This window comes from Chiloscyllium plagiosum, chromosome 17 (assembly GCF_004010195.1).
Source record: "Chiloscyllium plagiosum isolate BGI_BamShark_2017 chromosome 17, ASM401019v2, whole genome shotgun sequence".
Classification (NCBI taxonomy): Eukaryota; Metazoa; Chordata; class Chondrichthyes; order Orectolobiformes; family Hemiscylliidae; genus Chiloscyllium; species Chiloscyllium plagiosum.
In genome coordinates this window covers 27,908,300-27,935,826 of record NC_057726.1, presented here as the reverse complement: position 1 = coordinate 27,935,826, position 27,527 = coordinate 27,908,300, and the positions used below count along the sequence as shown (strand labels likewise).

At 39.6% G+C, this 27,527-nt stretch overlaps 1 protein-coding gene across 1 annotated transcript in view; it reads right to left on the bottom strand.

The window, feature by feature from the left end:
• LOC122558306 (polycystic kidney disease protein 1-like 2) overlaps window positions 1-27,254 on the bottom strand; it is a 134,249-nt gene extending 106,995 nt beyond the window's left edge. The window contains exons 1-6 of the mRNA XM_043706723.1: window positions 27,227-27,254; window positions 20,943-21,100; window positions 18,401-18,559; window positions 10,079-10,217; window positions 8,800-9,026; window positions 4,667-5,053 (exon numbers count right to left, since the gene is read on the bottom strand). Of these exons, the coding sequence (XP_043562658.1) occupies window positions 4,667-5,053; window positions 8,800-9,026; window positions 10,079-10,217; window positions 18,401-18,443 (796 nt within the window). The 5' untranslated portion in view covers window positions 18,444-18,559; window positions 20,943-21,100; window positions 27,227-27,254. The remainder of the gene's footprint in view (window positions 1-4,666; window positions 5,054-8,799; window positions 9,027-10,078; window positions 10,218-18,400; window positions 18,560-20,942; window positions 21,101-27,226) is intronic.
• Window positions 27,255-27,527: the final 273 nt, after the last annotated feature.

Sequence of the window (27,527 nt, the reverse complement as noted above, 5' to 3'; positions counted from 1 at the left end):
TAACAGCAGCTGCAGAATCTGTGTTCTTAACTGAAGGAATGGTTTTAAATTTACACTGACACAAAATCAGGGACATATCAATGACAGTGATACAGTCCAATGTTTTTAAGGTGGGATCATGGATAGTGGAAACCTCATTTTTGACTGTCTTCCAAAGACAGGTTTACTGAATTACAGCTGTCCAATGAATGTAATCTGTTCTATATGGAAAAAATAATACCAAGAAAAGAGTTCTAAAAACATTGCTTGCCATTTTCAAGGAAAGACTTCACAAAATTAAGATGTCTGGTCTTTCCATGGATAATCAAAAAGATCTAGAAAAGTTCTGTCAAAGACAAACTCAAGATCAGACTAATGTCAAACTTAACAGACTTAACAGATGCCATGCAGCCACCAACTCCATTGATTAGCTTGTCAGAAGATGCTGCAGCTTTCAGCAGGAGTCTAAAGAACTGTCAGAGAAGCTCATTGGGTTTGTTATCACATCTGCACCAATAAAACACACCTTTAGGAAGGATGCTTTGAGCAAGAAATAGAGCCAGACATCAGAATGAAGCACAGGTGACCAACAAGACAATGCACTACAATATTGGCAGAAAGGAGAGATTTAAAAAGATTCAGAAATGCAAACAGCTCAATGAGAAGGGTTTTGAAGAAGGGTCACTGGACTTGAAACATTAACTCTGCTTTCTCTCCACAGATGCTGCCAGTCCTGCTCAGTTTCTCCAGCAATTTTTGTTTTATTTTCTGATTTCCAGCATCCACAATTTTTTGGGTTTTTGTTTGTTAGGTTCTCCAGGTTGATTTGTCACCCAGACCAGAAAAAGGTGAACTTTCAACATGCTCTGAAATGCTCAAAACTGCAGCAGACTATCAACGAACATAAAGTAATGCAAACAGGATGGAATTCTGATAGCAGATGATTATCCTTGAACTGTCAAGCATTCCAAAGTGATCACAGCTTGTTAATTTTGTCGAGGCATCAAATGCAGCTTCCTTTGTTATAAACAGATCTTAATGTGCACTTATAAACATTTTCCCAGCACCTTCCTCACTCTTTTGTTTCAATTGGGAGACTGCCTTTCCCCTCTGATCGTTCTCTGGTCTCTCTGGAGCTACTCTATGAGGGTGACCTCCCACCCTGGGCCCACTCTGCCAAGCAGTGACCCCTGGGCCCACTCCAGTGTTCCATCTTCAAAACCTGTCACCTAGGTGGTTGGGGACAGCAGATGAATGTGAATAATAGCACCTAGTCACTGACTATCATGACTTCACTGTCACTGGAACTTCTTGCTGAACAGTCCCTGTCTACTTTACCAATAGAAGGTAAAGGTAAAAATGTATTGTGAATCAAAAATGTTTGAGAAAAGCTCTACCATCCAATAAAAGTCTCAGAACCACGATCATGTGGTACATTCAACGCTTCAGTCCTCCATCAAACCACCTTCCAAAGTACAGGGAGGTAAGACCACCTAAAGCTCAGGCTAGACCATTCACACCTTCTGGAAACAACTCGAATTTGTGCCCACAAACCCCTCACTCCCCTCACCGGCCACCCACCCCCATCTCCTAGATTCAGGGCAGTACCCATCCCCTTCCCCAGGTCCAGGGATCAATGTCCTCTCCTCAGGGGCAGGACTTATCCCATCCCTGCCCCAGGCTCAAGGATCACTCCACCAACCCCACTCCAACAATAATAAAGTATCTAACATTCATTCATTTTTAGTTTATAAAGATGAACTTGGCATATATCAACAAATGATTTCCAAGGGCAAACAAGTCTTAATGCCAAAAGCATGACAGCATTGTCCATAGTCATGCCCATGGCAAACCAGTGGATATGAAATACACAAGACACTATCACTTGAATCAAATGTGCTGATCACAGATGAATCGGGATTTTCAATACTTGTGAATGAGTGTGAGAAATGCCAAATGCATCAACCATGGCAACAACAGGACCCTCTCCATGTCTACATTACTATCCACTTCCCGGATAAAAGTACCAACATTCACAGTGCAAGGATCATTCCCTGAGGGTTTGCATTGTTTGATAAAACACAAAGAACTTGACTATTGATACGATAAACACCAGTTTCAGTGTATTCAATGTCTCAAACAATGGCAAACCATTTCAATACGTACCAATTGCAGTGAGGCCTATCTCAATGTCAGGAGCAACTTGCTGCATCTATTATGTAACTGTCACATATTGAGGCAATGTATACTTCTCAGTAAACTTCTGTACTTCAATGCTGCATCTCAGGTTTGTTTAAATACCATTGAATGGCAGAGCAAACTTGATGGACTGAATGGTCAACATCTGCCCTTACATCTTATAGTATTATTGTCCATTCACTTGCTCTCATAGTGCTTGATTGCTCACTCTGAGCCTTTCTGGATGCTCACTGCATGTCTGCGTTGCATTTCCTTAGAGACAAATAAACTGCAGGTGCTGGAATCCAAAGTAGCCAGGCAGGAGGCTGGAAGAACATAGCAAGCCAGGCAGCATCAGGAGGTGGAGAAGTCAACTTTTCAGGGGTAACTCTTTTTCAGGACTGGAGGTGGGTGTAGGGGGAGCTGCAGGTAAAGGGAGTGGCGGGGGCAGGGTTGTCAAGTGGGGATAAGTGAAGACAGGTAGAGGGTACAGTTTCCTTGCCTTGCCTATTTGCACTTTGATCATTTAGCAAGAGATAACAGGCTCACAGTATTGCTGTGCTGTTTAGCAACACATCCAAAGCTATGGCCGCCAACAGTTCTCAGTCACAGAGTCGCAGTCAAGTCAAGCAAAGGGTATGTAAGCACAAGTCAAGGGCAACTTTTAATATCCATGAGCTTGGAAACAATCAATCAACACTCAGAGCAGTCACAGTCAGGATCCAAGCTACATAAGGGCATGTTGTAGCCCTATTGCAGGCTAGTTTCCTGCTGGAATGATATAGAGGCAGATATTGAGGAAACTGAAAGTTTGTGCTACAGCTGTTACTGTTAGTGCAGGTGGGGAGGTGATCTGAGTGACTGAATAGGCAGCAGAGCGGGCATGCAGGATTAGTGGCATCGGAGGTTGGGGTAGGTGACAGTAAATGAGGGAAGGTGTTGCAGGCAGTAGTGAGACTGGTGGAGCGTGAGCCTTGGTAGAGGTGAGTGTGAGGTATTAGAGAGAAGATGGTAGCACTTACAATGGTGGAGTAGATTAAGTCATTGACCTTCTTCCTAGAGTGCTGGGCATTCCTCCAGACTAGGACTGCACTAATCTGGATCAGGCTGGCAGGATCTGGTGTCATGGCCTCCACTGCTGGTTCCTTATTGCAAAGTGGGATAATGATTTCCTGTGACTGCCCTGTCTGGGGCAAATAGAAGGAGGTGTGCAAGGCAGCCGCAGACTGACAGTGATGTCCCAGTACACAATCAGTTTTTAAAGAAGGCACAGGGACCAAGGGACGTTGGTCAATTCTGGGATATCCCAGCAAAGACAAATTATTATGGGAATGGTGCGTGGCAAAATAGAGCAAGATGGAAATCATGGGGTGATTTAGGGAGTTAATGAGGTGACTTTTGTAAGATATGCCAGAAGTTCTAGTTAGACCTCAAGGAAAGAAACCCTCAGTTAAGCTTGATGAAACTAGCCATAAAAAAATAAGGTTCAGCCAAAGGGATGTAGAAAACAGTAGGCAAACAGGGGACTGATGGTGTATAATGTGAGAAAATGTGAGATTGTCCACTTGGGGAAGAATAGAAAAGCTGACTACTTCAATGGAGTGAAATTACAAAATGCTGCAGTACAGAGGAATCAGACTGTCCTGGTTCATGAATCACAAAAAGTGAGCATAAAGACACAGCAAGTAATGGGAATACCAGTGGGATACTGACTTATATTCTAAGGAGAATGGACTATAGAAGTAGGGAAGTCTGCTGGTTGTTGTACAGGAGGTTACATATTTGGAGTACTCTGCATGGCTTTAGTCTCCTTACTTAGGGAGATATACTGCTGATAGAAAGTTCTCTGGGCTGATTCCCAAAATAGAATTGACTTATGAGGAAGGCTTAAGCCCTAGGGCCTATACTCATTAAATTTCAGAAGAATGAAATGTGATCTTATTGAAACATACAGGATCCTGAGAGAAGTTGACAGGATTGATGCTATGGGCAATGTTTCCCCTCAGGATGGACCTAGAACCAACAAATGCCAATTCAAAATGTGGGATTTCCCATTTAAGATAGAAATAAGGAGGAATTTCTTCTCACAGATGGTTGTTAATCTGTGGAATTCTCTACCTCAGAACAGTGGTCATTAAATATGTTCATGGCAGAGTTGGGCAGATTTTTGATGTACAAGGAAGTCACAGATTATGGAGGGCAAGCAGGAAAGTGGAGTTCAGCAACATTCAGGTCAGTAATGATTTATTGAATAGGCAAAGAAGTCTTAAATGGCCTACTTCTCCTCATATTTCTTGTGTCTGTTTCTTCTGTAAAGGAATGTAAGAAATGGGCCAATCAATTTATTGAGCATTGCGATTTATAAATTTGATCAGGAATCAGTAAATAACTCATGGACAAATAATGGAGTTTTGTGGGATGTATCATATGCTTCAATTAAAGTTATGTTACATAACTTATTTCTGAAACAAAAATTAAACCCAATCCCCAATAACAATGCAACATTTACCTTCCTTCTGCATCGGAAATGTATAAACTGGAAGCTGACCATTAAAACTCTTCGCTGTATAAGACAAAATATTGTAAGAATCGATAAAGTCAAATTGCAAACTTATTGGTGAACCCTGAGATACAGAGACCTTTATGGTGATATTGTTGCCCAGTTTCAGGGCATGTGGTTCCAACTCAGCCTTCAAACCACTGATCTTGAGAAGTAGAAGAATTGTTAAATTTTGAGATATCTCTATGGAGCTATTTCGTGCATAAACAGTCACATTGTGTTGACCTGGTCCAATAAGGGACTGCGAAGACCCGTCTATAACAATAACTCCTGGTATCAGAGTAGATGTGTGAAGAGTGGTATTTCCAATTGATATAGTATAAGCCAAGTTGAAACCTACAAGGAAAAAAATGATGAATATTATATACAAGACATACACATATAAACCAGTGCAGTTACTAAAATTCCTTCAGGCGTTTTAATATTTTTTAGTAGGTTATAACAATTAACTGCATGATTCAGTTCAATCTATGCAATTTAAAACCAAACTAAACCTCCTAGTTTTCTACAGTCAAATTGAGTGCTTCAATAATTTAATTTTATTTAATAAAACTTGTGATCTGCTGTATTGTTGTGTATTGGATTTGTACTTCAAATGTGGGTTGAGAGTGCGGTGCTGGAAAAACACAGCAGGTCAGGCAGCATCCGAGGAGCAGGAGAATCGATGTTTCAGGCATTAGCCCTTCATCAAGAATCCCAAAATGTTGATTCTCCGGGTCCTCGGACACTGCCTGACTTGCTGTGCTTTTCTGGCACCACGCTCTTGACTCTGATCTCCAGCATCTGCAGTCCTCACTTTCTCCTTTGTATTGCAAATGTTACAATACAACCAGTTTATTGGAAATGCTTAATCCAAAGAAAGGAAAGCAAGAATTTTAAATGAAAAGAGAGGGAAAAGATCAAATTATCTCCCAACATTTACACTTACCAGCACTTCTATTCATTTATTCATTATGTTATCGGCATCTATGCTTTAAATACAAGGTCCCTCAGTGCCTGTACATTTATTCCAATACATTCTTAAATCATCAACAATCTCGGTCAGATGTCTATTCAGCTTTTGGAATTGCGGTGTCAGACTAGTCTTAGTAATGGCTCAGGGAAATTGAGTGGTACTGCAGTACCCCATCAATAGGTTTTCAATGGATGAAGAGTTCTTGTAAACAGATGCACTGCAGTTCTTGTACATATTTCATTTGAAACCAAATAGGACTGAATATATATTTAGATTAATCTCATATTTTGTATGTATTCTACATACATACAACACTATATGGGGTCAATCAGACAGCAGAACTAATGATGATTCGGCATACTCTATGCAACAGCACCATCCAAACCCTCAGCATCTAGCACCAGAAAGAACAAAGGCAGTAGATGCATGGGCAGACCACCACCTGTGTGTTGCCCCTCCAAGCTACACACCTCATCCAAACTTGGAACTATATCACTGTTCCTTCATGGTTGCTAGATCAAAACCCTTTCTAATGGTATTTTGGGTGGACTATGCCACATGAAATGCAGCAGTTCAAGAAAGTGTCTCACATTTTCAAGAGCAATTGGGAATGGACAGAAATACCAGCCAAATCAGCCAAGCCAACAAAGTCTATGAATGAATATATTTTAAAAATGAAAATTCAGATGAAATGTCATTGAGCTGGAACACTGGGCAAAACCTTAATTGAAAAAGTTAGGGATGGAATAAAAACCGGAGATATCGAACAGACTAAGCAGATATGGAAGAATCTGTGGAGAAAGAAACAAAGTTAATGTTTCGAGTCTGGTACGACTCTGATGAAAATTTGGCCTAAGAGGTTTGCATCTGTCATTCAATGGTCAAGGCTAATTCTCTATCTCAATGCAACAATCCTGCTCTCTTCCCATTCCCCTCAATGCCTTTAGTCTAGAAATCTATTTATTTATTAAATATATTCAGTGACTTGGCCTCCACTGCCTTCTGTGATAGAGAATCTCACAGGTTCACTACACCCTAAATGAAGAAATTTCTCCACATCTCAGTCCTAAATAGTCTACCTTATATCCTGAGATTGTGAGCCCTTGTTCTAGATCACAAGCTAATACTATTTAAATAATATTCTATCATTCTGTGTTTCTTACTGAAGTGGAAAACATCACACTTGTCTACGTTATACTACATCTGCTATGTAGTTGCCCAGTGTTATGACACCAAGACAAACAGCTAAACCAAATTAACTTTTCTATCTCTGTATTCGCAATACAGTAAAATTAAAACTGTCAGAGACACCCAACAGTTATTTCAATAGTTCGAATAATCAATCAGACATTTGAATAATCAATCCCAGACTTTGAGAATAATTAATTTCCAGACACTGGTTTTGTGTCTTAAACATAAGACTTAACTATTTATTAAATATGCAATAACTTTAGCAGAGAGAAAATTAAACAGCATGTTAAACTGATTAGTGTCTGCTTTAAACCTAAACATTCAAACAAAAGACAGGCAGACAAACACACACAGTTAAGGGATAAATCAAATAAAATAACAAAACTGATCAGATTACTTAAATGGCTTTCACAATGAATTGTTTCACGGGCACAGATGTATATGCTTTGGATGCTTTTCTGGAATTGTTGATTAGGGTCACCTTTCCAGTTCACCCTGGGAATGGCAGCAATACTTTGAACCCAACTTCCTAGTCTTTGGGCTTCCAAAACCTGGTGAGGGAGATTAGGCAGGGAACTTTCAAATATTCATGTTGTCTGGTCAGCAATCCAGTATAATGAGGGTCATCTTCGTTCCCCAAGCATGATGGGCCGGGAAACCCAGGATTGGGATTCTAAAACTATGGCTGAGTTAAAGAGTGCGGAAAAGCCAACGCTGCTAAGAAGCAGGTTTGAGACTTAATGCCATCCCAGCCCAGCAAGCTCCTCTACCAACCCTTTCTGGCAGCTGTGAGAACTTTCATTCACATTTTGCCCATTATCTCCATTTCTCTTTGTAAATTTGCTACCTGAGTCGCTGAACTTTTGCAATACTTTGCTTTTGCTTTTGATGTTAAATTAATCTTTGGTTAGAAGCAACATTTCTGTTTTCCAGACAACTGCTACAACAATGACCCAATTATGCCATGTGGCAAAGGTTAGCTACAAATTCATTCTTTGACTTATTATTGCATAAGTAACATGACCTATCTCAATAAACAAAGAGGAGACAGAGCCACACAAATAATATCAGCCAGAATATTTATAGGACAGTGTCATATTGTCATGGAAATGCTTTCAAAACATGAAAAAGATAATTAAAAATGAATTTTAACAAAACAACAAAAAATTGGGCGAATAAGTAATGCAATGTTTGTTCATGGTAGGAATTTGTTTTTGACATAGTTGACCGCTCTTTGGGACACAGAGGAACCTCAATTATCCGAAGGACACGGAAGGGGAGCATTTCATTCAGTTAATCGAATTCCGGATAATCGAATACTGGATAACATAGTTTAGCCGAGGATCAGGACCTTGCAATCTTGCCGAATAATCTGATATTTGGATAATCAAATGCCGGATAATCAAAGTTCCTCTGTATACGTACATGGATAGAAACTCCTGACAAATTGTATATGAAAGATGGTTTCAGCAGCAGTTGAGCTGAAATAGGACAAGGCTGGGCAATGTTATGAAATTGGAAAAGTCAGTCCTTGTGATGACACAAAAATGTGGTCAGAAGCTCTACTTGGTGTCAAATACGACATGAGGATAAATCTTAGACCGTTGCCAAGGAGAAAATGCAATAAATAGTTAGGGAGTTGAATTTGGAACAGGAACAGAAAATAATAACCTATGACTTGGCCATAATCTATTGAAGAAAGATTATGCTCATCTAGTTCCATGTGTTGGATAAACATGAGTAACAGTGGAGGAGTCAAGGGGTGGTCGTCAGTTAGAATAGAATATATAGGCTAGATTATAAAATAGAATATCCTTTTATTGTCCCATAAAAAATTATTATACTGTTAATTTTAATAAAAGTGTAAAAATTCAACATAAACATCTAATCATTTAAGCTTATACTGTAAGTATTAGATATCAGAAATAAGTTATACCGTTCTCTTTTTCTGTCTGAATCCACAATGTGTCACCATACTGAACTGCACAGTTATGAATTGTGTCCAGTAGACTGGGACTGTAACACTGTAAGCCATTAGGTTTATTAACTGGCTCCAACACAATTTTGGATTTGCCAATTGCCCAAACGTCTTTGCTGTTTTTACATTCAATGGAGATGGAATAAATACCTAAAGCGTTGTACAGGTGTGCCATTGTAAATGACCTAATTAAAGTAAAAACAGGAACAAAAGTGAAAGACAAATGATACCAAGAACAAATCAATATATTTACTTAGTCATTCACTTTATTGAAAGGTTAAATATTTAAAGTGTGGCTGTGTGGATAAATTAATATTATGATAGTCCTTTTACACCATAAAGCACACAGGGTTGAGTTTATGTGGAGGTCAGTTCATTAAAGTTTGTTTGTTCCGACTTGTTTAGTAAAGGTGATTTTATTCAAATAGGAACTTACAAAGATGTATAAGCCTTTCAGCCCATCAGCCTGCTCTGCTTTTCAATGGCTCATCATCTACCTTAACACTACACGATCAGAATATGGATCTTCAACATCATTCACGTATTCTCCTCTTTCAGTTTTGCATTTCTCATTCTCTTACTTGTCAACTACTATTTCTGTCTTGCTGCCATACTTTCATCTGTTTCTCACTTTTCTCTGTTTTAACTTTACTCTCCTATCTTACTTTTAGCTCCCACTTCCCTCATTGATTTTTTTTTCTCTTACTTTTCAGTTTTTTCCCAAATTTGATTAGATTAGATTAGATTAGATTAGATTACTTACAGTGTGGAAACAGGCCCTTCGGCCCAACAAGTCCTCACCGCCCCGCCCCATACCCCTACATTTACCCCTTACCTAACACTACGGGCAATTTAGTATGGCCAATTCACCTGACCTGCACATCTTTGGACTGTGGGAGGAAACCGGAGCACCCGGAGGAAACCCACGCAGACACGGGGAGAACATGCAAACTCCACACAGTCAGTCGCCTGAGGCGGGAATTGAACCCAGGTCTCTGGCGCTGTGAGGCAGCAGTGCTAACCACTGTGCCACCGTGCCGCCCACTATTTGTAGGAAATAGAATAAAGAAACTGAAGAAACAATAGTCTATAATGAGTCAGTTATAATGAAAACAAGCTACATTATTCATACAAGCAGTATTATATTATGTATTTATGCCCAAAACACTCCACTCAAGATTTGTATACCATGACAGATAAAGAAAAGCAAAATTTAAAGTATTAGAAGGTTACTTACTGTTGTTGATGGTAAAAGTAGGACATTTTTCCATCTCCTGTATAAACTGTACATGAGAATTTTTCTGGGTTTGGATTGAACTGCCATTCCAATGGGGGGATGATGTGGAAAACGGAATAGATAGGTGGCATCTTGGAGTCTATACCAAGCATGAAATTCATATTACGTACTGCACTGCAAAAGGTTTTTGTTAAATCACACAGTGCTTTATTGACGCACACAATAATTTGTGATAATTAGTATTTGCTGACAGCTTTAGAATCCAACAGGCATAAAATTAGCTTGCTTTACTTCACACATGGTATTTGCAAAGATAATTGTATAACGATATGCTGCTATCAGGACTGATGTGTGTTAAGTTTGTAAAGCAAGGTGTTAGATCTGTATCTGAAATAGCATCAGGTCAGCAGAAGTTTGCAGCACAGACAAAACCCATTTGGATCACTGCTAGAACAATATAATTACCCTTTAACTTTTTCCTGTGCTTTTGTATGATCCTCTGTTTAAAATTTTAAACAACTTTGTCCCACTCATAGAACATAGAACATTACAGTGCAGTACAGGCCTTTGGCCCTCGATGTTGCGCAGACCTGGGAAGCAATCTGAAGCCCATCTATCCTATACTATTCCATTTTCATCCATATGTTTATCCAATGATCTTAAAGTTGGCGAGTCTACTACTGTTGCAGGCAGGGTGTTCCGCACCCCTATTACTCTCTGAGTAAAGAAACTACCTCTGACATCTGCCCTATATCTATCACCCCCCAATTTAAAGCTATGTCCCCTCATGTTAGCCATCACCATCCGAGGAAAACGCTTTTCACTGTCCACCTTACCTAACCCTCTGATTATCTTATATGTCTCATTTAAGTCACCCCTCAACCTTCTTCTCTCTAATGAAAACAGCCTCAAATCCCTCAGCCTTTCTTCATAAGACCTTCCCTCCATACCAGGCAACATCCTAGTAAATCTCCTCTGAACGCTTACTGATGCTTCCACATCCTTCCTAAATTGCGTTGACCAGAACTGTATGGAATACTCCAAGTGTGGCCACACCAGAGTTTTGTACAGCTGCAGTATGACCTCATGGCTCCAAAGCTCAATCCCTATACCAATAAAAGCTAATACACTGTATGCCTTAACAACTTTATCGACCTGGGTGGCAACTTTCAGGGATCTATGTACATGGACACCGAGATCTCTCTGCTCATCTACACTACCAAGAATCTTACCATTAGCCCAGTACTCTTTATTCTTGTTGCTCCTTCCAAAGTGAATCAGCTCACACTTTTCCGCATTAAACTCCATTTGCACCTCTGACCCTCTGTAACCTGCAACATCTTTCGGCACTATCCACGACTCCTCCGACCTTAATGTCATCCACAGATTTATTAACCCATCCTTCAACGCCCTCATCCAGGTCATTTATAAAAATGACAACAGCAGTGGCCCCAAAACACATCCTTGCAGTACACCACTAGCAACTGAACTCCAGAATGAACATTTCCCATCAACCATCACCCTCTGTCTTCTTTCAGCTCGCCAATTTTTAATCCAAACTGCTAAAACCACCCTCAATCCCATGCCTCCATATTTTGTGCAAGTATTGATAATATGGAGAATCTTATCAAATGTCTTACTGAAATCCATATACACCACATCAACGGCTTTACTTTCATCCACCTATTTGGTCACCTTCTCAAAGAACTCAATAAGGTTTGTGAGGAACGACCTACCCTTCACAAAACCGTGTTGAATATCCCTAATCAACTTATTCCTTTCTAGATGATTATAAATCCTATCTCTTATAACCTTTTCTAATACTTTACCCACAACTGAAGTAAGGCTCACTCGTCTATAATTACCAGGTTGTCTCTACTCCCCTTCTTGAACAAGAGGACAACATTTGCTATCCTTCAGTCTTCTGGCACTATTCCTATAGACAATGACGACATAAAGATCAAAGCCATAGGCACTGCAATTTCCTCCCTGGCTTCCCTCAGAATCCTAGGATAAATCCTATCCGGCCCAGGGAACTTATTTATTTTCACACTTTCCAGAATTTCCAACACCTCCTTCTTGTAAACTTCAATCCCATCTAGTCTAGTAGTTTGTATCTCAGCATTGTCCTTGACAACATTGTCTTTTTCCGGTGTAAATCCTGACGAAAAATATTTTGCACTTCTCCTATCTCCTCGGACTCCTCACATAACTTCCCACTATTGTCCTTGATTGGCCCTAATCTTACGCGAATCATACTTTTATTTTTGATATATATGTTATGGTTTCCTTGATCCTATCTGCCAATGATTTCTCATGTCCCCTCCCGGCTCTTCTTGGCATATGAAACATCAATAGCTATTTTAATAATATTTTGCTAAATTAGGTGGAATATCATGAAAATGCTTGTACCTGTTTGATTTTTATATTTAATTGAATTCTATGCAAATTGAAGCAGATTAGTTAGAAATAGGGAATGGAGCTGTTTCCCATCACATATGCCTTTATTGGTGCCACTGCAATACGTGTCACCGTTTGTAATGGAGGTCAGTTGACTGGAAAGTTGGTTTGTGACACTGAGTGACGCCAAAGCATGGGTGCAATTCCCACACCAGTTGACGTCACCACGAAGGACTTTGCTTCTCAACTTCTCTCCTCACCGAGGCTCAGTGATCCTCAGATTAAACCACCAGTTCTCTCTATCTAGTGGAAGAGCAGCTCTATGGTCTGACAAGACAATGATGGTTTTACATTTATATCATTGCCTCCCCCTATTACCATGAGTAATTTATTCTTACTCTGATGTCCAATAACCTTTCCAACACCATCATAAACATTACAATACAATTGTCAGTGTTTGTTAAATGGCCCTCCACTGACATTTGATCTAATTGGCCAACTTCATTTCTAAGAACCAGGTATAACATGCTTTCTTTCCTGTTGGACTGGACATATCGTGCTGCAAGAAATTCTCCTGATCACAATCTAAGATTTCTTGCCCCTTTACAATTAACACTACCACTATCCCACTAACACTATATTCGGGCAACTATTGTTTACCCATTATAAATACACCATATTGCTTGCACTTCTTTGTAACTTCCTTGCACATTTGTTTTTTTACATCTTTCTCACCAGTCGCTTGGCTGATGATGACACAGAGTGATATAATTGCACAATGCTTGCTCTTTTGCTCAAACCAAACTGACTCTGTCCTTGACCAGTCTAGGACAAGTTATTTCTCAAGTACTGCAGTGCTCTCCTTAACCAAGGCTACCACCTCTCCTTCTTTTTTGCCTTTGCTGTCTTTCCTGGACATCTTGAAACCAGGAATATTTAACACACATCCTGCTCTTCCTACAATCAGCTATTGTCATCTCAACATCATAATTCCACATCACAATCTGTGCCTATAACTCACCAACATTAGTTTTTTTATTCTCCGTGCAACAACATACATGTAGTGCAATGCTGATTTAGAAAACTCTAATTTTTCCTCTGCTCTGACTCCACCTATTAATATACTGTTCTCAATTCTAGTACTTTCTGTCTCTCACAGTGCAGTCGGTTCTGCTATAACACGGGCTTCTTCAACACAAATTGAAGAATTTAGACCATTATTTGTAGAACACAAACTTTCCTTACCTGTGTTGGCTCTAGCCAGATTCCAGTCCCATTCGTCTAAATGGTGCAGCTATTGCACAATTTTCTTATAACTCGATGTCACACAAGAACGGAACTTTCACGTTATATCAGAACCAACTCTATTTTGTGCATACTGCTATTAACTCTATTACTCTCACCTGATTCTTACACCCCTGGGCTGTTAGATTAAAGCTTCTCCAACAGCAAAATGCTCCACAAGAAACTCTGCTAGCTCCACTCAGCTGCTACCACCTTGTTTGTACAGGTCCACCCCAAAGGCAATCCTAGTGTTCTGCATTCACCTGCCTCATCTTCCTATTTCTGTATGTACTGTACATGGTACTAGGTTTAATCCAGGGATTACTGCTTTTGAGAAATCCTGCTTGCTAATTTTCTACCTACTAGAACAAGAGGGCATAGCCTTAAAATAAGGGGGAGCAGATTTAGGAATGAGTTGAGTAGGAACTTCTTCTCCCAAAGGATTGTGAACCTGTGGAATTGTCTGCCCAGTGAAGCAGCTGAGCCTACGTCGTTGAATATTTTTAAAGCACTGATAGATGTTTGAGCAGTAAAGGAATTGAGAGTTATGGTGTGTGAGGGGTTAAGCGGAGCTGAGTCCATGAAAAGATCAGCTGTGACCCTATTGAATGGTGGAGCAGGCTCAAGTGCCCAGATGGCCTACTCCTGTACATAGTTCTTATGTACTTAGCTCCCTAAATTCTGACTGCAGGATCACATTTTAGCGATGTCACTGGTATTAAAGTGAATGTGCAGATGGAACAGCTGCACATTCAAAAGAAGAGAATCTTGTGACAAGATTCAATAAGGTAGAATCTACAATGTTGAAAAGCAGTTCAAACCTGGTAAGAGACACACCACAACAAGTGTGATTGAGGAGCTCCATGGAGCTGGACCATTAGTCACACGGTTTTGGGTAAAATAATCTGTCGGAGCAGTCCCAAGTTGGCAATCAGCCATCAAACAAATGGACATTGGAGGCTCTGTGATTGAAGTGTTGGTAAGAGAAGATGTTACAAAATATACAGCATTTTTCGGCTAGTAAAGTGACAAGTAGAGGCTTTCTAACAGCTCGGATTGAACAGTTTTGACAAGGCACAGCTATCATAAGGGAAATCAAGAGCCAGAAAAGCAATTTAAAACAAGGTTCAGACCCAGGAACATTGCAAAGCCAGAATTAAAACAATAAATGGGCATTTTCAAAGCCTGCACTGATAAGGTTTAAATGGAAGAAGAAAATTAGGTGACTATTGAGGCTGCAGAAAAGGCAGGAGGTCCATCATTTAAACTGCATTGAAGGCAGGACATAGTTAATCAGAATTCAGTTTGTGCACTCATCCATGTAAAAACAAATATGAAAGCAATAGGGATTGTATTTTAGAGCCATAGACATCAGCAGTCCACCTAGGAAAAGAAGTAACGGCACGGTGACACAGTGGTTAGCACTGTTGCCTCACAGTGCCAGAGACACGGGTTTAATTCCCGCTTCAGGCGACTGTGTGGAGTCTGCACATTCTCCCCGTGTCTGCGTGGGTTTCCTCCGGGTGCTCCAGTTTCCTCCCACAGTCCAAAAATGTGCAGGTTAGGTGAATTGGCCACGCTAAATTGCCCGTAGTTTTAGGTGAAGGGGTGAAATGTAGGGGAATGGTTCTGGATAGGTTGCACTTCGGCGGGTCGGTGTGGACTTGTTGGGCCGAAGGGCCTGTTTCCACACTGTAAGTAATCTAATCTAATAAATTAATGGAATAGGATTCATCTCATAAAGCTGCAAATAGTGGAAGTAATTTACTGAAACTATGATTAGAACATGGATTGTCTGTTAAAGCTGCAAGCAATGGGATTTATTCTAGAATGATGTGATGGAAACAGAAATCATATATTGAGATTGTGACCATCAGGATTCATCTGAGAAGCTACAAAGATCCTCCATTTAACTAACAGAAGGTGGAAATACTCCATTTCGATTGGAGAAACATGGTAAACCCTTCTAGTACAGAGGTATAAAGCAGCAGGAGTGCTATATTTCAAAGTTAGAAGCCTTTAAATCAAGGAAAGTAAATAATCATATTAAGAATACATGACATCAGAAATAATTTTGCCAGGAAGACATAATTTCAGAAATGGACTCAATATATCACAGAGTTAGATATTTTGAAGAAATCAGTTCTTGAGATGCAGAATAACTTTCAAATAAAATGCTAAATCTGAAGCTGAATAAGTTAATATACTACTTTCCATCGAGAGTTCAGTTAAAGTGCATGTGTGTCAAAGAAGCAATAGATTATTTTGGCAATTACTTTAATATCAGAACAAATAAAATTCTTGAAAATGCAGGATATAACAGAGGAATTCAGCATCTATTCCTCAAGGAATTGTGGACCAAACCCACTTCATCACCGAAAATTTCTGTGGCTAAAATAAGTGATCCACACCTAGCCTTTTAGCAAGGGGATTTTATGGCAATAGGATTCTCACTACATTTACACCAATTCAAGGGTGAGTGTCACAATATTAGCAGATAGTGTACCAAGCTTGAAACCACACTGTCTACAGCGATCAGCTGTGCAACTACAAGCTCCAAGAGGCATAGAATTTAAGATTAAAGGTACACGACAAGCAACTCTCCATTATAAGGGACATCAGATAGTAGAGAACTCACATGCCTTTCACAATCAAGAATGATCACTCTTGAACATTAATATCTTGATCTCAATCCTTTTCAAATGGTAGAAGGAGTCAAACTATTTCAAATGAAAACATCAGTAGTCTAGATATAACTAGCTACAGAATTATAGGTCAAGGAACATTTGGTTACTGAACAATCAGTTGTGGAACAACCAGTCAAAGAATAATAGCACTTCATAAAACTCTCTAAGACTCACCACTAAGAATGAACTAATCCTTCATAAGATGCGTGGTGGCTTAGTGGTGAGCACTGCTGCCTCACAGTACCAGGGACCTGGGTTCAATTCCTGCCTTGGGCAGCTGTCTGTGTGGAGTTTGCACATTCTGTCTGTGTCTGCGTGGGTTTCCTCCAGGTGCTCCAGTGTCCTCCCACAATCCAAAGTTGTGCAGGCTAGGTGAATTGGCTGTGCTAAATTGCCCATAGTGTTAGGCATTAGTCAGGGGTAAATGTAGGGGAATGGGTCTGGGTGGGTTAGTCTTTGAAGGAGCAGTGTGGACTTGTTGGGCCGAAGGGCCTATTTCCATACTGTAGGTGATCTGGTCTAATCTTATGGAATCAACACAGGAGGCAGATTCTGTTGAGATTATCTTGGTTGACATAAGAAATGTGTCACATACTCTCAGCAAGATGACAACCTGCAACTATGATGGATTAGCAGAAATGTTAATGCTGTCGACACGGAGGAGAGTTCAGCCTGCAAGAGTCAACAAAGTTTGTAAGGCAACACCAACAATGATAACTTATGAGCAGCATACCTACTTGAGCTCATTCATGAACCTCCAATGTTCAAATTGCAACATGGCATTGTGAACAGTAGTGAGGTCAGGTTCTGAGCAGAGTCAAGTTAAGCAAAATAGTTCAGCTTCTTAGCTTTCAATGAAGAATCCTCAGTACCTATAAAAACATTATGCTAAGTATGAACCAATCCTCAAATAATTCGACTTAGGAAGTGAATATGCTGGTTTCACAAATATCAGTGATATCAAATGAAAGAGTTGAGTTAAGCAATAAGTTAAAGTAAGGAGTCTACACGCTTCAGGACAAATTTACTGACAGATTAAGAATTGTAAACTCTGTTTACTCAGATTGGATATATGGTGTGAACAACTTGAGGGAAGTCACCACTGAGAATGGATGATCAATGTCCAACAATTCAAGACATGGTCAAGAAGAAATTACGTGGCTTAGATATCCAGCATACTATGAGGAAGAAATTGCCTGGGCTGGCGATCCAGGATACTGCAAAAATGAAAGCATATTTTAACGTGGCAGCTGTGCACCAGAAAGGAAATTTATAACGTTATCCTGCAAGACAGCAGGTTCCTGTTCCAACAGGAAAGAAGTGCTCCATGATGGAAATCCAAGAGTTAAAAAGTCTTCCAAGTTTAAAGGGAATTTCAGAGACAGAATCAGTGAGGAAGGAGTTGGGGAGAGGGGGCTGATGAATGAGTGCATGAGTTCATTTCGTAAGAAGATCTGATGCAACACTTGAGTCCTGATATCACCAGCATGGTTAAAGTGTCCCTTCCTTTATTTCCTCGGAGCTAATCATTCTCTTGACAGCCCCATAGCTAACACTCCAATTAGCTTCCCCTCACTGAGTAGGGAGGATTCAGGGGCCCAGCCCATAGTGGCCACGAAGGGAGTCAGTGCCATTTCCTGCTCAAGGGCTAGGAGGGCAACATGACAGGCTTCTTACTGTCACTGAACTCCTTCTACTACCCTCAAAATTGCAGCCAAGTAGGAACACAACCCTTGAGTTGCCATTCGACTTCAAATCCATTAGGCCTTATTCACTGCTCCGCTATAAAAATGGCCACTGGCAGGTGCATATACTGCAGGAAATCTACCTGGAGAATTATGACTCTCACCTCACAAAACTAACAGTGGGGCCCATAAAACAGCACCCTAAAGCATTTCTTTACTCTTCATTATTAACAAACTACCAAAGTTTGGTATCAAAGTATTCATACCAAATTCACAGATGAAGGAAAACATGCTGCTGCAGTTGGTCATGAGCCAATTCAGGTATCCACTTGCCTTGCGAATATAGGTACAATCCTCTGGAAAAGAGGATGGCTGTACAAGCCAGTTTTTGTAGGCTAGGCAAGATCCATCTAACCAAGTGAGAGCTGAAAAAAGTAATACAAAGAGTTTTGGTTTAAGTTCTGTACAAGACTTTCAGGAATGTAAAACTTCTGAATAAACAGTTGGCTGGGAGGAATTTCTAGATTTTAGCAGAATACATTGAAAACAGACAAACATTGTGGCTGGATACTTCCCACTTTTTGATGCAAGTTTGTTATGTCAAAAGATTTCTGAGGCTAGGTGAAATAACATTTACATCCATTTACTAGTGAATAGGTTGCAGTGATTGAGTCATTTTGCTAATGCCAATAACTGAAGGGTCTGCATATCAACTATAAATTGAAAGTTGAAACTAGTGCAATAAACACTTCATCAATATAGTGATAGGACAGCAATATGAAATTTGTTCTGGTTTGGGTACCATTATCTTTTCAACAGATAAATGGCAGTTTCACTAAAATGGGTAAAAAACTTGCAAAAGAAAACAATGTGAAGAAAAGAATCAGTAAGATCAGAATATTATATCTGGAAAAACATTTAAGGCAAGAGAGGAAAGATTTACAAGGTACCCAAGGGGCAACCTTTTCACTGAGAGGGTGGTGAGTGTATGAGTGTATGGGGCTGCCAGAGGAAATGGTTGTATGCTGGTACAATGACAACACTTAGAAAACATTTGGATGGATACATGAATAGAAAGGGTTTAGAGAGATAAGGGCCAAATGCTCGCAAATGGGACTTGATTAATTTAGGATATCTGCTTGGCATAGACGATTTGGACTAAAGGGTCTGTTTTCATGATGTTTTCAAGATTCAATGAGACAGAGAATTTCTTACATCCATCACTGCATATTCAATGAATACTTCCACCATTAATGTATTTAGTATACCACTGATGTTAAAAAACTATTTCAATTTGTTAGTACTACAAAACAAAAATTATGAAACTCACTTGAAAAATAACATTAGCAATGGCATGACCATGACACAGATAGCATACAGATTTCTTGGCCTAGTGTGACGAGTTTATCAAACTTTTTCCTTTGAGGTAATACTTCTTTAAATCATACAGTGTTGATTATAATTTTATTACCTACAGGTCATTTTGGTGGTCAAACTCATGAGCATACATCAAGATAGACTGCTTAGTCATAGTTACCACTAGAAAAAATTTAGGAGGATTCTGTAAAAAATGCAGCAATCTATTCTGAATATTTAATACCCAAATAGTGAGGGTAAAATCTTACTTTGCACACATTTAATGCAAAGACAAATCAAATTGTGCAATTATATCGCAGTACTTGACAAATGCACAAGAATGTTTTCAGGTACTTTAATTAAAAGAAATTAATTGCTTACATTTGTACTTTATTTCTATTTAAATGCTTTTACAGTAAATGTAAGGCCTTAGTCAGATCCTCATGCCATATATTTGCAGGTTGAAAAGTCTGTTCAGCAAATATTGTCCAAAAAGCAAAAATATATTGATCAACCTACTGAAAATCTTCAGCCTATTCTACACTGATAAATTAAATTCACATGGCCAATCTACTTAACTGTAAAAATCTGAAAGCTATCATCTGTCCAGCAACTTTATTACCCCACCTACCACATTTGCCCTAAGTACGTTTTCATCCAATATACCTGATATAGTTAATGTTGCATCATACTGCATTGTTGTGTAAATTGATGTTAATGGTATTAATCTAGCTATAATTTAGTATCAACGTAAACTAAAACTGCACATTTCTGTGCATGAGGTATCTAGGTTTTGTCTTCTTTATGCTAACCACAAAAAAAGACATGCAATTACACTTTGTAAAATGCAAGACAAAACTAAATTGCAAATGAACTGTACAAATTTATCGCATTTGAAAATATCTTGTACAGATAAAATACTCCGTTGTAATTGCTTGCAGCTATTTCACTGAGTTCTTGATGAAAGATAATAATGAAAAAAAGATCTGTATGTTACTTTATACAAGTGACTGCATTGCTACACTATTATTTATGGATACTTACAAATTGAAAAGATGATAAAGCAAATTATCAATACTTGTTATAAACTATTTTGTTTCACTTCTCATATATTTGGAAATATCATCACAGAATTTAACATAGAACTAAAAACACTGAAACAAACCATTAGGATCAACACATTTGTGTTGAGTTTATGCTCCACATGAGCAATGCTGTCACATTAGTGTATCAGCAACTTAAACACTGTACAATTAACGATCAAGCACATTCATAGCCCCAGACAAGCAGTAATCTGGACCAAATTATGTCAGACAACAAACATTAGCCTCTGTGTTTAAATTCCTATTTCTTCTCACTTTTAATTTGCTGATGTTTTCTTTAATTTTGTTTTATACAGCTGTCATGTATAGCCCTTAAACTTGCATTTAACTGTTGATTTACATCTCTTACCTGGATTATTGGATTTAGGAATCAAACTATGTATCAAATAAGCCAGACCAATCCATGTAGTTGTATTATCTGTAATGTGGTCTCTCAGAAATATGTCTGTTGCATTATCCTTGACAAAGGCGAGATGCCCACCATGTTGCTTGCACCATCCTTGGGCACTGGAAAAGTTGAGTTGCATTGGCACAAATTCATAGCATGAACTTCGAAACTCAATTTGCTTTCTCAGGCAAGGTATTGCATCAGTCTGATAACAAGCATAAATAGCAATTACAAGAAATATTTGGAACTCCATACTTCAACCTTCAGCAAAATATAAAGATCAGAAGTGATCTCACAAACATAATTTTATAAGCCATGTGATTCCGCCTGACTTAATCAGTAATAAAGAATTAATTCAGGCATGTCAGACTACAATGAGGGATCAAATTTCTGAAATTGAAGTCCAAGATGTATTTTGCATTTATTTTCAGTGATCCATTATGTTGAAGGAGGAACTCGTAAAAAATGTTGAAGTGCAACCTTTAAAGGCAGTGCGTGACAATGAACCACTGGGCATTTTATAAATGTACAGACAGATAATCCAAACATATCTTCGAATTAAATTACAAATATAAGACAAGGAGATATTGGTCCAAGCCAGTAAAAAGCAAATTCAGGACTAACAACAATTATTATATTCAGCAGGTATTTGGATGCTGTTACTGGGATTGTAGGTTTTCATGGGGAAAATGGTAACTCATTTCTTTGTATCTATACTTTCCTTTATGTAATTCTTCATCAGCACTCTGTCGTAATTCTAGCGTGGTGAAGCACAAACCAAAATAGTGACATCAGTTTGCATTACTGATTAAAACAAAGCATTCTAGCCTTTCTTAGGAAATAGCACATTTTAAAACATTTTCATAAAATCAGTGCAGCTGTTCATTTATCGCTGGTTAAAGTGCAGTTTGGGGGAAGCTTATGAACCTAGATTTTTACACCTATGTGCATTACTCAATTGAACCATTTTCTTTTACAGGTCGTTCTCCTGTAACACGCATTTATTAAACGTGATTTATCTGTAATGCGATTTGTGAATTGCCAACCTTTTTCTTACAAAGGGAACTCAACGTTCGCTCTCACATGATCCTCATCGCCGGCACTGGGTGTTGCGGTGCGCTGAGGACTGGACGCCACGCCAGCACCACGTGATCAGTTGGCTTGTGCGCTTTCTCCTGAAGAGCTTTGTGACAGGTACAGTATTGTGAAATGTTTGTACTAGTGAACTTGGAAAAACATTATGAAAGAAGCTGGGAGCAATCTGTTAATTCAAAAACTTAGAGTTGAGATAATAGTGAAATTTCACAGGAATTGACTAACGGTAAAAGGACAGTGTTCAGCAGTTAGAAACTTGGCTTTTTTTCTCTCTTTTTGTTTAAAAAATATGTTTAGGTGTTAAAGAATATCTGCACACCCTTGTGATTCTGTTTCAGTGTCTAACCAACTGCAAAAAAATCAGTACAGGGGTTTGGACATGGTCAGTCAACTGCTCAGGGTGGTCAGTCAGGAAACTCTGCACATGGGTGACAGAGAGAAAGATGGGTGGCACACAGTTATTTTTGATGTATGTGTGGAGATGTCCTGAGGGGCTGAGTAGGCTGTACAGAAGAGATTCAGGGTTAGTCAGGGTCAGATGTTAGTGCAAATGAGATTGAGTGGGGAAGATGTTGCAGGAAATGATGGGTACAGTAGCAGAGACAGAGTGAGGTATCAATGATAGTGGCACTTACACTGGCAGAGTGGAGAATGTCATTGATCTTCTTCCTACATTCTGTGCATTCCTTCAGATGATTGAGACTGCACTGGCCTGGATGGTAACCCTGCTCCAGGTTGGCGCAGTTCCAGTAGAATAGTGTCCTCTATTGGCCTGGGAGAAAAAGACACCCTGCCTCTGCATCATCCCATCCCCAATAGCAGTATCTCCCAATGCCAGCCCAAAAAGAGAGGCACCAATTTTCCATTGCCTGCCATGTCCAGGGCCAATGTCAGGAACTATACAGCGTAGCTCCGGACTGACAGCTCTTGTCTGGTTGCACAATATCTTTTTAAAGATGACGCTGCACCACAAATGTTGGTCAATTCTGGCATATCCAGGAAGTGGTGAGTTGGAAATGGCACATGGTATGATAGTGCTAGAATGTGAGAGACATGCACCAAAGGGTGGGGTAGGTAATTAATCAGGCAGATTTGTAAAATAAGGTGATAGATGTCCTCAAGCATCACAATGTGATACCCTCTGAAAACTTGACAAAACTGACACTTAGCAAATTAAGATTCAGCCCTTGATCTATCAAGACAGGTTTCATTCTGGCATCTGTCCAGTGTTATCATTGGGTAGGATCAGAAGATTGGCTAGAATGTAGTGCAGCCAACAGGTATAGATGTCAATTGAGAATATTCTGATGACTTGCACTATATAATAGCACACAACAGTTGCAAAACATCAAAATTTACTTGGACTGTGCTATCGTTTGTGTTAGGCTAACTATTATTTTTGTTTAAATTTTTACTGGTATTTTTGGTGGTTCACCTCAAGCCTGGTTTTTCCCAGAGGCCCCATTATTTCAATTGCATGATTTTCTATAACATGGTGTCACACAGGAACACAACCATGGCTTTGTAGGAGAATTACCTGTATATCCTGACTTGAATCTCTTAATTTAAACATTTACCTGGTTGGCTTTTGACAGTGATAGGTGTTTTGTCTAAAATTACAAAAGTTAAGAACAGGTGACACTGCTCCAGTGGAAAAATTAATTATATTCTATTTGACTTCCTGTTTATATTTGTCCCATTCTCCTACTCTCTTCTTTTCTCATTTACTTCTCACATTTTCAATTAATTTTCTCATTTAGAACCATCCATTAAAGTAACAACCTCCACTGAAGAAAAATACCATTTTATACTTCATTGAAATCCACCACCAGTATTACCATTGTTCATAAATTTAGGTTATAACATGAGCTGAATATCTCTATCACTCACAGGTGGAATGGAAGTAATTCATTGCCCTCCAGACGCTTCATATTTAATATTCAGGTCTGGCAGCATCTATGAAAAAACAGTCAGCATTTAGAATCCAGTATGACTTCTTGTGGGTGGCACAGTGGTTAGCACTGTTGCCTCGCAGCGCCAGAGACCCGGGTTCAATTCCCGACTCAGGCGACTGACTGTGTGGAGTTTGCACGTTCTCCCCGTGTCTGCGTGGGTTTCCTCCGGGGGCTCCGGTTTCCTCCCACAGTCCAAAGATGTGCAAGTCAGGTGAATTGGCCATGCTAAATTGCCCGTAGTGTTAGGTAAAGGGGTAAATGTAGGGGTATGGGTGGGTTACGCTTTGGCGGGTTGGTGTGGACTTGTTGGGCCGAAGGGCCTGTTTCCACACTGTAAGTAAGTAATCTAATAACCATTCTGAAGAGTCAAACTGGGCTCAGAATTTTGTTTCTTTGTCCACTAATGCTGCCAGACCTGCAGAGTTTCTCCAGCATTCTCAGTCTGAGCTTCCAGCATACACTATTTTTTCTCTGTTGTTTGGATGACTTAAGTTTTGGAGGAACATGGAAAAATGTATTTCATATTTTGTGTATATACCCGGGTGGTTTCTTTAAAGGAACTAATTGAACATTCACTGGAGAGGATTCTGAACTTAGCTTTCTAGAAATGAAGTATGTTGATAGCAATGTCATAATCTGGACAGACTGAAAACATCCAACTCTTAAAATTCCTATTTTTTGCATCAGAGGTGAAGGTGGGGGTAAGCCAAGATTTGGCTGGGGCAAGATTCTGGAAAATCTCTATGCCTTTTGAAAATTGTCAACAGGTGGTTAAAGAATTCTTCTTGTATCCACCATTTGCTGATCAGATGAGATTGGCAGCAATGCAGCACTTGTTGCAACACAGACAGCCAAACCAAATTAGCCTCCCCATCCTTGTATACACAAGGCAGTAAAATCAAAACAATGAACCTCAGAACTGCCCCCAAAGGTTCCCATACAGACATTTTGAATAACCAATACACCAGGTTTGTAGCTTCAACAAAACAGTTAGCTATTAATAACATAGTAGATTTGCTGGAGCAAAGTTAATTGTTAATGATTTAAACCCAATTATCTTTGATTCTTACACAAACAAAATGGCATCTTGTTTGGTTTTGTCGATATTCTAATGCATGCAAACAGCTTCAGTAGGCTGAGGTATATTCATTTAATGCTTATAACAAAGATTCTATTCTTTGAACTTTCAATAAGTTGATGAGAGGACAACCAGGGAGCAATCAACCCTCCATTTTGTAGTTTTTAAGCGCACAATCTTTCTGATTTAAATGCACTCCCAAAAAAAGGTCAACACCTGCCAGATTGACTGCCTCCCCACAAAGCATTAGTTAATATTCAACACCTGCCACCTATCGAGCATAATATAGACCATTAGACATAGTAGCAAAAATTTGGCCATTCAGCTAGAGTCTGCTCCACCGTTCAATCATGGTTGATAAGTTTCTCAACCCCATTCTCCTGCTTTCTCCCCGTAACCCTTGATCCCCTTTACAATTGAAAACCTATCTCCATCTTAAATATACTCAATGACCTGGCCTCCACAGCCTTCTGTGGCAGTGAATTCCATAGATTCAACACTCTCTGGCTTAAGAAGTTTCTCCTTATCTCCATTCTAAAAGGTCTTCCTGTACTCTAAGGCTGTGCCTTTGGGTCCTGGTCCCTCCTACCAATGTAAACATCATCCCAACATCTACCCTGTTCAGGCCAATGTTCTGTAAGTTTCAATTAGAACGCCCCTCATCCTTCTAAACTCCATTGAGTATAGACTCAAGAGTCCTCAAATATATCTCAAATGTTTAGCTGTTCATTCCTAGGACCATTCTCGTGAACCTCTTCTGAACACACTCCAGGGCCAATACATCCTTCCTGAGACATGGTACCCAAAACTGCACACAATATTCCAAGTGCAGCCTGACCAGAGTCTTGTAGAGCCTCAGAAGTACATCCCTGCTTTTATATTGAAGTCCTCTCAAAACAAATGCCATCAGCGTTACGGTGGCACAGTGGTTAGCACTGCTGCCTCACAGCAGCAGGGACCCGGGTTCAACTCTCACCTCGGGCAACTGTCTGTGTGGAGTTTGCATATTCTCCCAGTGTCTGCATGGGTTTCCTCTGGGTGCTCTGGTTTCCTCCCACAGTCCAAAGATGTGCAGGTTAGATGAATTGGCCATGCTAAATTGCCCATAGTGTTAGGTGCATTAGTCAGGGATAAATGTCGGGGAACGAGTCTGGGTGGGTTGCTCTTCGGATGGTCGGTGTGGATTTATTGAGCCAAAGGGCCTGTTTCCACACTGTAGGGAATCAAATCTAATCTAATCATTGCATTTGCCTAACTACTGATGCAACCTGCGAGTTTGAGAGAATCCTGGACTAGAACTCCCAAGTCTCTTTGCACTTCAGACTTCTGTATTTTTCTTCCCATTTAGAAAATAGTCCATAGCTCTAATCTTCATATCAAAAAGCATGACTTCACACTTTCTCATGTTGTACTCCATCTGTCATTTCTTTGCCCACTCTCCCAACCTGTCTAAATCCTTCTGCAGTCTCCCCACCTTCTCAATGCTACCCATTCCTCTACCCATCTTTGTATTATCTGCAAACGTACCCAGAATGGCCTCAGTTCCTTCATCTAGATTGTTAATGTATAAAAGGAAACATTGTGGTCCCAACACCAAGTCGTGTGGAACACCACTTGTCACCAGCTGCCACCCTGAAAAGGACTCTTTTATCCCCACACTCTGCTTTCTGCCAGATAGTCAGGTTTCAAACCATATGAGCACCTTGCCTTGAACACCATGGATCCTTATCTTCTCTCCTGTGTGGGGCACCTGGTCAAAGGCCTTCTTGAAGTCCAGGTAGATAACATTCATTGTTCTCCTTGGTCTAATCTGCTAGTTACTTTCCTCAAAGAATTTTAACAGATTTGTCAGGCATGACCTCCCCTTTATGAAACCATGCTTACTCTGCCCTATTTTCCCATACATTTCCAAGTATGGAAAAATCTCATCCTTCACAATGGATTCCAGGATCTTACCCATGACAGAGGTTAGGCTAATTGGTCTGTAACTTTCCATCTTCTGCCTTACTCCATTTTAAAGCAAGGGTGCCACATTAGCAATTTTCCAGATCTGGAGTCACTCGTCTGTCTTTATTATTTATCCTGTTATATATACACACATACATACATACACTCACCTATCATTACAGTAAAACCGTCTCTGCAGTCAAGATGCCTGTGGAGTACTTTTAACAAGAATGAACTTTCAAATAACTTCCAGGCCTGGCCTCAAACAAATATCATTTTGTTTGTTCTCTATTTTATTTAAATAAAAACAAGCTACTGTTCTCAGTCCAAAGATCACCTTCAACTCTCAGCTCCAAACCAAAAATGATTTTAAACATTAAGAACTCAACAAAACGTTTTGGTAAAAATCAGGGTCTACATTTCACAATTATGCACACGAGTAATCAATTACTGTTAGGGTAGTAGCAAATA